This window comes from Tigriopus californicus, chromosome 2, assembly GCF_007210705.1.
Source record: "Tigriopus californicus strain San Diego chromosome 2, Tcal_SD_v2.1, whole genome shotgun sequence".
NCBI lineage: Eukaryota > Metazoa > Arthropoda > Copepoda > Harpacticoida > Harpacticidae > Tigriopus > Tigriopus californicus.
In genome coordinates, this window is record NC_081441.1 from 1,213,820 (window position 1) to 1,226,837 (window position 13,018).

General features: G+C 39.3%; 1 protein-coding gene and 1 long non-coding RNA gene across 2 annotated transcripts in view; one reads left to right on the plus strand and one right to left on the minus strand.

Moving 5' to 3' along the window:
• LOC131876937 (uncharacterized) overlaps positions 1–1,520 on the minus strand; it is a 2,773-nt gene extending 1,253 nt beyond the window's left edge. The window contains exons 1-2 of the long non-coding RNA XR_009372832.1: positions 1,481–1,520; positions 1,381–1,401 (exon numbers count right to left, since the gene is read on the minus strand). This is a non-coding gene — a long non-coding RNA (uncharacterized LOC131876937). The remainder of the gene's footprint in view (positions 1–1,380; positions 1,402–1,480) is intronic.
• Positions 1,521–2,940: 1,420 nt separating this feature from the next.
• Positions 2,941–7,361, plus strand: LOC131891941 (uncharacterized). The gene is made up of 15 exons (XM_059241647.1): positions 2,941–3,063; positions 3,125–3,159; positions 3,237–3,342; positions 3,410–3,465; positions 3,549–3,566; positions 3,650–3,722; positions 3,798–3,813; positions 3,881–3,927; positions 4,234–4,338; positions 4,445–4,568; positions 4,644–4,765; positions 4,859–4,944; positions 6,065–6,155; positions 6,254–6,331; positions 7,252–7,361. The coding sequence occupies exons 1-15, from the start codon at positions 2,946–2,948 to the stop codon at positions 7,359–7,361; spliced, it is 1,185 nt and encodes a 394-aa protein (XP_059097630.1). The 5' UTR covers positions 2,941–2,945.
• Positions 7,362–13,018: the final 5,657 nt, after the last annotated feature.

Sequence of the window (13,018 nt, forward strand, 5' to 3'; positions counted from 1 at the left end):
GCCTATCGGAACTTTATATGGATGATATGGAAGGCTAGCTTCGCTGGCTTGGCGAGGTTCACCCCTCCGATCCTAGCATCCCCAAATACAAAAGAAATACGAATTCTACAACTACATCAATTATTATATTCATGCCTTGATTGAAGTAAATACAATTTGCCTAGAACAGAATCGGATAGTGAAATGTGTGATGCCTTTCAGATTCGCACATCCTTTACAAGAGTTTCAATTTTCTTCTGTAAATGTGAAAAATGTGTTACCCTATGTGTGTATTGTGCTTATCTTATGTTCACGATCGATTTGTCGGGTAGCCCTGAAACCATTTTCACCACGCAGCCTTTGACTTTAGGAAAGTTATAATCAACTATAGAGCTCCCTTGCTAAGTAGGTAATTTGACATCTAACAGACATCTTCAACAAACGCCACACAGTCGAGTAATCCTTGAACTGTACGTACAATACAATGTGACGATCAACCTATTTGATCTCTATTGCAAATTTAGAATTGCAGTCTTTGTGTGAAACTTCGACTTTGGAAATTGATCCACGAGGGACTTGAAAGTCTGTTTTAGATAAGTTTAACTCGTTTTTGAACAATGAGACAATGGCATTTGTTTGGTGCGGGGAATTCACCGAGTTCGTGTGATTCTAGGGTTTCCAAATGTATCCCTTCGTCTTAATATGCATCTTTATTTCTATGAAACTCTTACAAGTTCAAATAAAAAATCAGTTCATTGATTATAACATACTAATTATGCGTCAATGAATCAATCAATATATTCATCATACCATTTCTTTTTTAGAATTTACCTTCAACTTCATGAAACTAGTATTAGTTACTGAGCTCCAAAACTGGCAAGAAGAGAACTGGCAATTAGGCTAGAAATCACGACATTAACAAACTGACCAACAATTGACTATTTGACTCATCAGCACACACAATAAATCAATCAATCTACAGCCATGATAATTTGAAAGATATAATTTGTTTCGAAGAAAGAAACGAGGAACAGAATAATAAAAGCAATTTGATTAGCTGCAAGACAAGCGGTCACTAAATGACTTAACATGGTATCAATTCAAAGGAGTCACTAGAGCAATCAAGAGCAAAAACAATGACAACAGCAACTTCGTTATGGTTCTTAGTAAATTTGACTTGATTTTGTGAACACGAGGAATAACCATTAGTAAATAAATAACGAGGAACAAATATTGATAGATGACTTACCTTTAGCAGATTTGTACGACGACTTGGTTCATGTCCAAGCATAATATTTCTCGGTCATATCATTCATTGAATACGAAACTGATTTCGGGCTTGATAACACTTTTCCGAAGGTCTCTGCTTTATCTGAAGCAGAAAACAGTTTTCGAACTTACCTCTACTATCGCACTCCACCTCTGAAATAAGTAAAGTCAAATTTTTAGAGTAGTAAAGCATTTAAAAAGTTAGAAAACATGCTAATCGTTGAACACTTACGGGTATAGCAAGTTCCATTTCGAGTCTCACCAGTTGTACAAGGGTCGTTCTACAAGAAAACAAATGAAATGAGTTAAAGTTTGGAAAAACAACACTTATTTAGGAAAAGTGCCTCATAAAATTGAGGAAATTTGTTCGCCCATTTTTGTTTCTTCACAAAAAGTGCAGTTTTGTTACCTTTAGTTGAAGGCATTGGATCAATACAATTGGTAAAATCAAATGCCAAAGGATAACAAAACCTTTAGAGCCCAACAGGTGCCAGAGAACGAAGCTTCTGAAATAAGGCAATGTTGGGTGAACGATTACCTTGAATTGAATGATTTGAAACAAAGACAAGACTGGAATAAAGACGTAGATCAGTTTAAAACACTGTTATTGTCAGATGAATTGTTGGATGCACTCCAGACCTTTTCCATGACGAGTCAAACTTGTTGCATTCAAGTTGTGCTGGGAGTCCTCTGTTGAAGTCACCACGCCAAATGCCAGACTCATGGTAATAAGCAAAAGATAGTTGCAATTTCGCTCTCCCATGGTGGATTCGTAATCTGGCAGATAAAAGACAAGTGTCCGAAAACGAACAAATCTAGAGAACTCTTTTTGCTACTCAAGAATCACTGAATGTTGACTTGTGGCAGTGCCGAAAAGGATTGATGAATGGCTCCTGTAAAATATTTCCTTTTTGGTATCGCAAGTTGGTATTCTGTGGCGGTTGACCGTACAAATTGCGATGGCAAAGAAGGCCCGGCGAAAAATTGTAAAGCCGTCAGTCTATCTTCGAGAGATTCCAGGTTTTGCCACGCGAAATAAAATAGGTCATATTTTGTGTGCAATTAACAATCACAACAGGAGCTTATTCCACACAAACAGAGGAAAATAAGATGAATGCTATGTTAATAATTACCCTGTATGGACGGATGGTAACGCCAGGACCTCTAGGATGAAAACTTGATTACTTTCCAACCACCCAAACTCCCTTAATTCCTTCTTACACTAAACAGGTTTGTTGTGGTTTTCTACTGCAGCTGAATCGGCAACCATGGAACGGAGCTACTCCATTTGATTGAAGACAGCCCCCCTACAATCAGAAACCATACCGTTCAGCTGTTATCCCTTCGCTCAAAAATTTGGTCTGCCAATGGACTTGGACTCTTGGACTCTTGGATTTTTGGACTCACTGGCAGCTGGGAGCACCCTCTTTTGGTCTTACTGCCTTTGTGCTTCGCTCACCTACATAACATATGACCTGCGATTTAAAGACCGAGATTGGATGGGCTGTTCTTGAAAGAGCGTGGGCAAGATATAGCTTACGGATTGTTCAACCTCAAAGTATAGGCGATCGAGTGCTCGCCTTAGAGCCAAATTTACAGAAATATTGACGTTCTATATTTCATTTCAGTCGTGATTTTGCCGGGATTTCTCCCCTCCTTTTGCCAATACGTTTTGACCGTTCGAAACGAACACGACCATGTTTTCCAAAGGCTTTCTGATCGGTCTTATTCTTACCAATCTGGCCGATTTGCAGCATGTTTCAGGAGTTCGTTTTGATAAAAACTCGATGCTTCCTGGATATCATAGACAAAAGAGTAAGTTTCAGGTCAACCCAGTTTTTGTTTGAAAATCCTATTTTATTTCCTTTTTTTTCAGGACTATTTAGCCTTTTCAACATCGTTCAATTCCAGGTAATAAATGAATCCAGCTTTTTGTTGCCTCTCCCAGGCATGATGGGCTTGTTTGAAGTGATGAGATTCAATTTTAGAACGGTGCTTGTTCCGCGGTTACTTCATTGGGAACAACGGGGACGTGCTTGAGCGCCCAAGAATGCTCAGCACAGGAAGGAACATCCGATGGGAACTGTGGTTCAGGTTGGTAAATCCATGAGGGATTCTAAATAAAAATCAAGTACCATTTGAGCAATTGACTTGTTTGCAGGCTTCGGGGTTTGCTGCATCTTTGCTGTAACTGGATGTGGAGGAACCTTGAATCGAGTGAGCCAAGAGACGTTGTCATAATCAACTATTTTCGGTCTTATTTAGTCATGGTGTGTATGATTTTGTTTCTTCCCTTTCAGAATTGCACTTACATTCGGGTGAGCTGAACTTTGAATTTGCATTGTCGCTTTGAAAATGTTAACCACGAGACCCGAGAAGTAATGGTGATAATACGTTTTAGAACATGGGCTTTCCTGGGGCAGATACCGATAACGGCCGAACTTGTTCCGTGATCCTAGATCGGATTGCGGATGGTAAGATAGTTCTAAAGTTCAGAACAGTTGCTCCGTGAGACATATTTGACTTAATCTTTTTATCCTGGTTTTTAGACATTTGCCAAATTCGGTGAGTACAGTGTATGCATTCGATTCCTTTGGATATTTGTTCCGTTCAAACGAGACGGATGTTTTAGGTTGGACTTTCAGGAAACCACAAATATTCCCCTCGGAACGAATGCAGGTAAGCTTACCATCTTCGAAGTCATTTAATTTACCATTCATTTATGATTTCCCGGTGCTCCAGTATAATTTTCGTCGAATTGAGACCCAAGCAATTTGAAATATTTATTGCGAAATCATGTTGATTTTTAGTTGATGGAAAGAATATCAGATGTCTTCACTTGCTCTTAAACATAATGCATCAGTCCACCATTTCATTCCATCCTTTGGCCTAAATCTCGAATTTGTGATTTGCTGATTTTTTCCCCGTCCCTTCAAATTTCTTGACGCATTAGTTCGTTTCAAGTTAGTGGCCTTTATTGTTCAGGTTCTTGTGGAGGAACAGGGGACAGTTTGACAGTGATCAGCCCGCACTCAACGTCGGTGAGTGCGTTTCCCCCGGCCGTGTGCGGCATTCTCACCGGTCAACACAGTAAGTTTGGTCCATTCAGACAGAGATCTTGAACTCAATCATCAGACTCTGGTCATTGAAGGTCATTTGGAGACTCAGTCACATGAATCTGCTTGCTCCCTTTCAGTGTACTTTGAGAGCGGCAGAATGGGAGACTCTGCAGGTCAAGTGAACATTTTGCAAGGCACCGGAACCGCAGACAGGCGATACAACATCAAGGTGTCGTTCATTCATTGCAACAGCTTAGTCCGGTAACGCCCCATAATGGCTATACATGTGCACATGTAAGTGTGTGTGATAAATCTGACACCTATGCATGTTTACAGGGCTCCGAGTGGATGCACCCAATATTTCACGGGTCGCACTGGAACAATCACGTCGTACAATTTTCCCGGGGGTCAATTACTCGGCAACCAAAATTATGCTAATTGCATTCGACAAAGGGAAGGTACGAGTATCGTTAATGAAAGATAAAGGCCTGCCATCAGTCACGACGTGAGATGATTTTTGGTGTTTTTCTTTATTATTTCATTTGCCTTAGGCTATTGCTCGGTGGAATATTCGGAGACACAGATCACTTCCCCTGACCCTTTCGATTTGGATGCAAATTCACCTTCAACTGTCTCGGTAAGTTATCAACAATTGAATGAATGTTTATACATGATTAATACAATATTCAAAGAGGGATACTGTATGTCTTCAAGCCCATTCCTGGGAGACTACCAATCAGGAATCCCATTCCAACTAGCGAAATAAAAGTGCGTAAAAAAGCGTTGTCCAGGCTCTCACAATACTCTATCCTGAAGAACTTAGTCATGAGAAAAAGAGGTTCTACACGCATCACTTTTCGTTAAATTGTAGTAAGCATCGTAAATGCATCGTGCAATAGATCCTGTTTTTTAAAGAAAAGGTACGGATTACAAGTCCCCATTCCTGCGGCCAAAGTGAGGCGTTCCTGGTAAAAATTGTAACCACAAATACTTTTCTTGTAATCGGCATAAGTAAATGGCCAATATGTCAAGAACATGCCCTCATCAAGGTCATATTTCTACATCTCTGTCCCAAAAGTGCGCTCTATACGCTCCAAAATGTGTCAAATGCAGGTGATTGGAATGCATACCCTAGGGTAAATAGGCTCTGTGGCAAGATACCTCACTCTAGATCAACCAAAGAAGTTGTGCTTTCAAGTAGAATCCAAGCAAAGCCTTTTTACCTTCTAAAATTGAAAGTTTCTAGTGACTGAACGTTGGCAACGATAGCACAAAAACCATGAAAGAAAAACAGTTTAAAAGATTCTCAAAGTTAAAGACTTCCCTGATGTGGGAAGTTGAGAAATCTGGTGTTATTTACTCAATCCAAAACAAGATTATCTGGCAACAAACTGTTTGAGAACTTCGCTCTGAATAAGCTCTCTTAGTCCAACCATATTCAATCGAGGAGATTGCGATCATAAAGCATAGAGCGAAACTAAGTTCTAGCTTTGAGTTTCCATTCTATGAATACAACACATTGTAGCAAAATGTAATATTACAGCATTCGGCAATTTCTGTGAAGAATAACTTCTGCCTTAAAAGCTTCAAGCTTCTTTCACTTTCTACGAGAAAAACCAACATCGCGGTCAACTTCGGGGGTTAGAAACGAGGTTAAACGAGATGAGGGTTTTGTTTTTTTAGTTTTAAGGATCCTTACAACCACTACTACAATTTAAATGTTCGTGTTTCAAAATAAGAACACATTGTGCTTGCAGGACAATTGTATGAACAGCAATTTCATAACCATTCCCAGTACAATCCTTCAAAATGTTGTGGGCACATTCCCTGAGCTTCAGCAAGACGTTGGTAAGGCATTGAGGCGTAACAAAACGACATGGGGGCGTGATGTGCCCGTGGTGTGGAATAACTAAAATCTGAACCCTTGTTCCACTGATCTGTTCCAGTCACTCGGGTGCCTTCAATGCGTTGCAACACGGTCTTTGGAGGATTACCGGGAACAGCCATTCCTGGAACATTGCAATGTAAGTTGTGATGTTAGGTAATAATAGATGTAAAGTAAGTTAGAATGGGTCTGACAATTGAAATACGGCCACGCGAGTTAGTGAATGTGTACTGAATGTCGGTGGATGGCCGCTTTGGACATGAAAAACAGAAACATAAGAAGCAATATAATTGAAGTACCCGAGTGGTCGAATTTGTGGAGGACAATGGGATTTCTTCGTGAAGAACAATTCGGATTCACAAGAGGCAAACACACCCTGGCTTCTGCAAACAGCTTGTGGCCCTTTAGCTACGAGGAACATGAAAGTATTTGGGAGGCAACCAACGCTATGTTTGCAAAATTTCTAAATCGCTATCTATGCCTTCCTTTTTCTTCGCACAATGTAATAGTTCGCTTCCTCACTTCTACAACAACCCTAGAAAAATGGCTTAAATCGAACATTGTTAACAAAACTTGGCCCCCGATTTGCTGGCCTCCAATTGAAAATGTTCAATTTGACACCGGAGGTTCCAGCCTTAGTTCTTAGTCCTTTGATTCCATCTCAATTTTGACGAATTCCAGTACCAACCCTAATCAGAATCAATCCCGACCATAGAAGACGGATGTTCAGGAAGCTGTAAAGGCGTTATTAAACCTGTTACCGGAAAGAAGATCATTCGAGTCCCACTGAATCATGCATGAGGATTGGCCATCCATGTCATTTTCTTTGCTTTTGCATTTCGATGAAACCAAAATGATGTGCCTCTTTACATTGCTAAAAAATTATCTTAGTGGACAATCTGAACCGCCACAAATTGCTTCAGACTCCAAAGAGTGCTCGGCAACACCATCTATCGTACATCCTGCTCAAAAACCCTGTGGATTTTCATGTTCAATACATGCTTCAGCATTTGCATCCCATCCTTTGTGTTCATTCGTTTTGCATTGATTCCATTCTAGCCCTGGAAAACGTCCCTTTCGTGATGAATGTGCTGACCAGGCCAAGTGATGGCAATGGATTGGCCAGCCTCACCGGATTCAGCTTAGATTACACGCAATTGCCGTGTTGACCGAGATGCCATCTCATGTCTGGGATAGAACTCATCAAATGCGAACTATTTTGAAGGTTTTATTTTATCAAGCTGTATTAGTGTCTCTTGTGATGTCGGCAAATATTGAAATATATCTTAATATCCAAATACGTACTCATAACGAAGACTAGCTGTGTTACCGTATTGGTAGAGCATCCCCTTTTCAATTTGCAAATCCTGGTTCGAGCCCAGGCTAGCCGAGTCCAAACTTCTTTGCATAAGTTGCTGCCTTAGCAACTTAAATGGGCGAACCTGCGATCATTCCCGAGGGTGAGGTAATAATTAATGTTGCACGTCTGGCTGTGACAACGGAGCGGGATTATCCCTTAATTGGGACACCCATCATCAGATGGCAGGCCGAGCGAGAGAGTTGTCATCTGACTCCGAACAAGCAAACAAACAAAACGTACACATGATGCAGAGTATATGATCAAAAAATAGGTCTTGTCTCTAAAAATGATTTGGATATGGTGTGAGTTGAAGGTGTGTGAGCTTACACAGATGAGTTCACGTAGTCACCGTCAAATTTTGGGAAGTGACTTGAGTTGGATTCTTGGATACGGTCGTCTCTTCTCCTCTCGTCTCACCCGTCTCATCACGGTGGTCAAAAAGCCTTATCAAGAGTTGAGAAAAATACTCGAATCCATCTTTTCCAGTTTTCTACCTCGTAAAATTACAAGGAGCAATTTTGATCTGATTGATTTATCGCATTCTGCCTATAACACTTTTTGGACTTAATTTTCCTCTTTTAGAACTTTCTATTTTTGCAAAAGACTTTTTGAAATCTTAAAAACGGTCTTGTCTGACATTGTGCTTTGTATCTTGTTTTTTTCGTACCTCTACTCTTTTAAAAATGCCCTATTGACCTCCCAAAATTTGTACTGATATCATCATTCAGCTGCTACTAAAAGGAGGCAATATGGCAGAATTGCGCAGCTATGACGAGTACAAGGTGACGAGCACAGCCGTGGAAGATTATGATTTATGAAGTTGTTTTCACTTAAATTTTATAAATATTTGGTCTACCAAAGAATTTTGAATATCCAATTCAACTCCCTTTTTTGGTTTTTGGAAAGTCTGTGTTTGAACTACATTTGGTAGTGGGTTTGATCCGACCTAAAAATATTTTGTGAACAAAAGCACCAGCAGTAGCAAAAACAGATGACTGCAGTAGAGAGTTAATTGTTTATCATGACATACCATGAAAACGTGTCCTAATGTCAAACATTGCAAGAAAAAAAGTTAATATCTTGTCATCTCAATCAATAGCTTAATAAATACAGATGGGACCCAAGATTTTGTGAAATAGAAATTATACAAAGAGGCTAAAAAATACCTCTTCCCAATTGCAATAAGTCTTTTTGCATTACTGCAAATTGTTATTGCATATTTGTACTTCTTTTGGCAGATTTTAACAATTCTTTTGCAAGTTTTGACAACTTTTTTATATTTACGCACTTTTTTGCATTTTCTCAACTTATTTCAGCAACTGATGAGTTATCGCCATTTTTTGGAAAATAACTGGCCTACTTTCAATTCAATGAAGGTAACAAGAAACCAAAATTCAACTCATAACATTAGACATTATAGTTTTCTACCGTTTCCAAAAAAGCATTGTGAAAATGGGAAAATTATGAATAGCAAAAATGAGTCCAAAAACTATTTTTCCAGATTTTAATGAGTGTTTATGAATAAAAATATTGCAGTTTATGAAGCTGCAATGTCGGATGTACACATCTTTTAAGGATAGATGACCTGGAACTGCAATAAAATCCATTGATAAAGATCTATTATGCCCCAAAAGTTCAAGATTCCAATACACATCAGCCAAAAGTGCATTAAAAAGGATTCCGGTTCCAACCAAATCTATGACCGGAATGGGTCATTACGAAAAATGAGTCTCCAGGGTAAAGCATTGCACCGGGTCCATAATATGTAGTTCCAAAAAAGAACGAATGATATCGAGAAAAAGATTTGTTGTAGGGTTTGCTGACCTCCACAACGCTCCTGTTGAACCCGTTGGGCACATCACTGACCAGAGGCGAGTTTTTAAAACCCCCATGGATACTTCTGAGTTAAGGTTTGGACGTTATCAAGAATGAACATTCGCTCGTCACTTTGGCGAGTGTAATTGCATACCGCATGAACGACCAAGCCCCCACCTCCGAGGTACAAGCTTGAAAAAACTGGCCTCAAGAGATATTTGGGAAGAAGAAACCCTGGTGGTATTTGACTGAAGCCATTGTTCTGGGATTATTTACGAAGTTGATTTTGCCACGACAGCTATTAGTTCAGGGGAAGTCGTCCTGCCGCAAATTTTATGTGCTGGTTCTGGCCGCCCACAAACCACAAACCAAGCAGTCAGATGCAAAAGCGGCAGCAGTAATGCTCAGCTTTGATTTTTGAATTCCCAACACTCATTGCACATGTTTATTGGACGCGTTTTGGGATAGGCCAGTGGTAACTTTTGTGTCTGTCTGCCCAGGCAAGCGACAATTGACGGGAAAATGCAATAAAACTGTTCAAGCGGTACTGGAGCGAAAAAAAAACACCTTTTCCAGTAATCTCCGGTCACTTCCATCAACGTTTCAAGTTTCATTGTTCTTGCTCAAGTCGTTGATAAACCAAATATATGCATTTGATTAACTGCAATTAAACAAGCGCCTTGCAAAAGCACCCTGTAAAGCATCTTTTCATTGACCTCATTGACACGAAATACTAATTTCTTGGGAGAATCAATCATTTTTTCTCCTAGTGAGTCAGTGGTGGGAACTAGAGGGATTGTTGGGACTTGAACAACTAACCGCCACCCTGTTGAAGTTCCGATCATATTGGAAGTCACAAATGCCAATGAGATTGTTTAAGTTGTTGTAAATTGCTATCTGCAGACCAAATGCTTCCATGCATGCAAGCAATGCATGTGAGTGAAAAGTGCCTGCTCCAAAACTGGGTAGGGTAGAAATCAAACGAACCGTCGTATGGTTGGTGGTTTCTGAAGTATCGATTCTCTATTTCTACTATTGAACAATTGCTCATGCATTCGTTAGCTCAAATGCTCAACACTCGTTACACTAGCCAACTAAAACTAGCGAAATGGTTATTGGTAAATCTCATGCATTCCACCGCTTTTCCAAGCTCAAATGGCCTCGCAGTGTGAAAAATTCTGGTCACATTTCTGTGACTAGTGGGAAAAAGCATGGATACATACAATGTGGTTTGGCAGACTGAAATGGTTTGCTTCAAAAGATTGGTAGCAATGACAGAGTTGATGCCATTGGGCTGTTAATCCCAGCGAGAGAAATCAGCCACTTTTCAGTGCAGTACAGTCATAACCAGACAATGTTTGTATTCAAGATCCCATGAAATGGATCAAAAACCTTCGATTTGTCTCGTGCTAACGAGTCAGAAGTGATGGTGTACTTTTTATAGTCGAAAGCAAAATTGACAGGTTTGAAATGTACCCGAAAGCCAAAACAAGACTAATTCAATACCATTCGAGGCATCTCAAATATTCATTTTAATGTTTTTTCACATACGAGCGTATGATGCAAAAGAAAGGAAAAAAAAGGCTTGCATTTTTTCTTTGAAGACACCCTTGATGGTGATAGAAATGCAGATTGAGCTGGTTTGATTGAAATATGAATATTTAGCTCAACTGCCCATATTCCAGGAGCCTTCAGATTTTATTCATTAAGCCAAAATGTGTCCTCGGAGAACCATTAAGCCAAAAAATACTGCCACAATAAAGCAGAGAGCAGGGGTGTTCTTAACGAGAAGATACAAGTCAATGCTCAATCAACACACGAAAAGACCCACTCAAGGCATGCAACTCCGATTCCACATGTCAAGTACAGGAAATGTAAGGAAAATGCATTGCAGCTCCCTAATTTTGGTCATTTTGTGAAGGGAGAATTTGGACAAACACCACAGCCAACACGCACTGTGATCTAATCAAATATCAAATATTGAGTCAGGAAAACTTTGAAGAAAAATGACACTTTTGTTGTGGGTCTGTCACTAACTCAAAGCTTGGCTGAATTTCGGAATGAAATTTGCTTCAACAAGCAAACCGCTTTAGATTGATTGTGATGTTTGCCTAAATTCTAAAAAAAAATACCCAAGATCACCTTGAATTATTTCATTTCTCATGGCTGGCAAGCAGGGTCGTTCAAAACTTGCATCCTGTAAATTGTGCAGACTTCAATATCCCAGATTTTTTCTGCACAATAATTGCATCCAAAAACTTTGCAATCTTATCACAGAACTTAACATTTTTCTGCAATCTTCTATGAATTTTAGCCATTTCTGCGAAGACATCAATATTTATGCAAATTATGTTAATTTTCGTGAATTCGGGTCGATTTCAGGAGAAAATCATAAAATTGACTGTTTCCTGATTTTCTTTCTAGAAATGTTATTGACATGCAATTACATGAAAGTGCAGAATAGGTTGCAGATAATCTACCAACCGCCTAGATTGGATATGCATTGGTATTTCATCAATCCATCCATCTTAAATAGGTCTATCTCGCTTATATACAAAGTGACCGAAAAGTCGCGCGACAGTTTTAAAATAAAACTACTGATTACAAGGCCGTTTTACGGATACTTTAGCAGAACAATACAAATTCCCACTTAATATTTTCGCATAATAGTTAATTTCATTTCATTCACAATAACCTCTATTGGCCGCATTAATGGCAAAGAGGCTTAGCCCAACTCGTTGACATCCTGTGAGGATGGCGTTCTCGTCAAGACCATCCCATGCAGCCTCTAAAGCTGACTTGAAGTAGCTCTTCCCCGCACGGTGGAGGTCCAAGATGCGCTCATACTGTTTTGGGCTCGTTTTTGCAACAAAACATGTTGTTATTGCAAAAAGTATCGCTAACAAATGACGGAATGAAAAGATTGATGTTTTTTTAAAGAATATCAATGCTTAGAGATAGTGTCTTGCGAATTGATGGCCACCCTGTGATTACATTATTTCGAGATACACTTTGCTAATGGTTGGAACCCATTTTCGTTTATGTTACGTACTTCTTATAAATCAAGCACATCTTAACTTGTATTCATTGGGGCATGGGAGTACATGGCAAATGGTCAGGAGATAAATGTTTATTTGGGAAGAATTGGCTTACTTTCATGTTTCAGAAATTTGAAAATAAGGAAATCTTCTTTGTATCATGTCCTGAACTTTAATCTTAATCATGAAAGTGTTCTGTTATAGTTGCACACTGACATCAACAATATGTTGATGCTGAACTCAAATTTCTTTGTGATGGAATATTAAAGATTAACAAGATGCTAGTCAAGCCGATGAGTCTGAGAAGTAACGTGAACAAGATCATAGATATAATATAATGGCTTTGAATCCCAAGGCAAAAACACAGAACTTTGCATATCACTTACAAATTGCTTGATATGCCCATCAGGATGTATCGGTACCAATGTTTCATTACTTATTGTTACTGTCACGCGCCAACACAATGTGTAGTTATTTGCTAACCATTTTTTTTTTGTGCGGACTTCCTAACCGCAACCTAGATTGGACTCCCAGCAGTTCAAGACGAGAAGATTATTCATTTTACTTGACTTTTATTTATATATATTATTTGATAGACCAACGAATTGGAGTT

Coding starts and splice junctions, on each gene's coding strand:
- LOC131891941 (XM_059241647.1), top strand. CDS start 2,946: ATGTTTTCCAAAGGCTTTCTGATCGGTCTTATTCTTACCAATCTGGCC. Junction 3,928..4,233: donor TCCCCTCGGAACGAATGCAG/GTAAGCTTACCA, acceptor TTTATTGTTCAG/GTTCTTGTGGAGGAACAGGG. Junction 6,156..6,253: donor TGAGCTTCAGCAAGACGTTG/GTAAGGCATTGA, acceptor GATCTGTTCCAG/TCACTCGGGTGCCTTCAATG.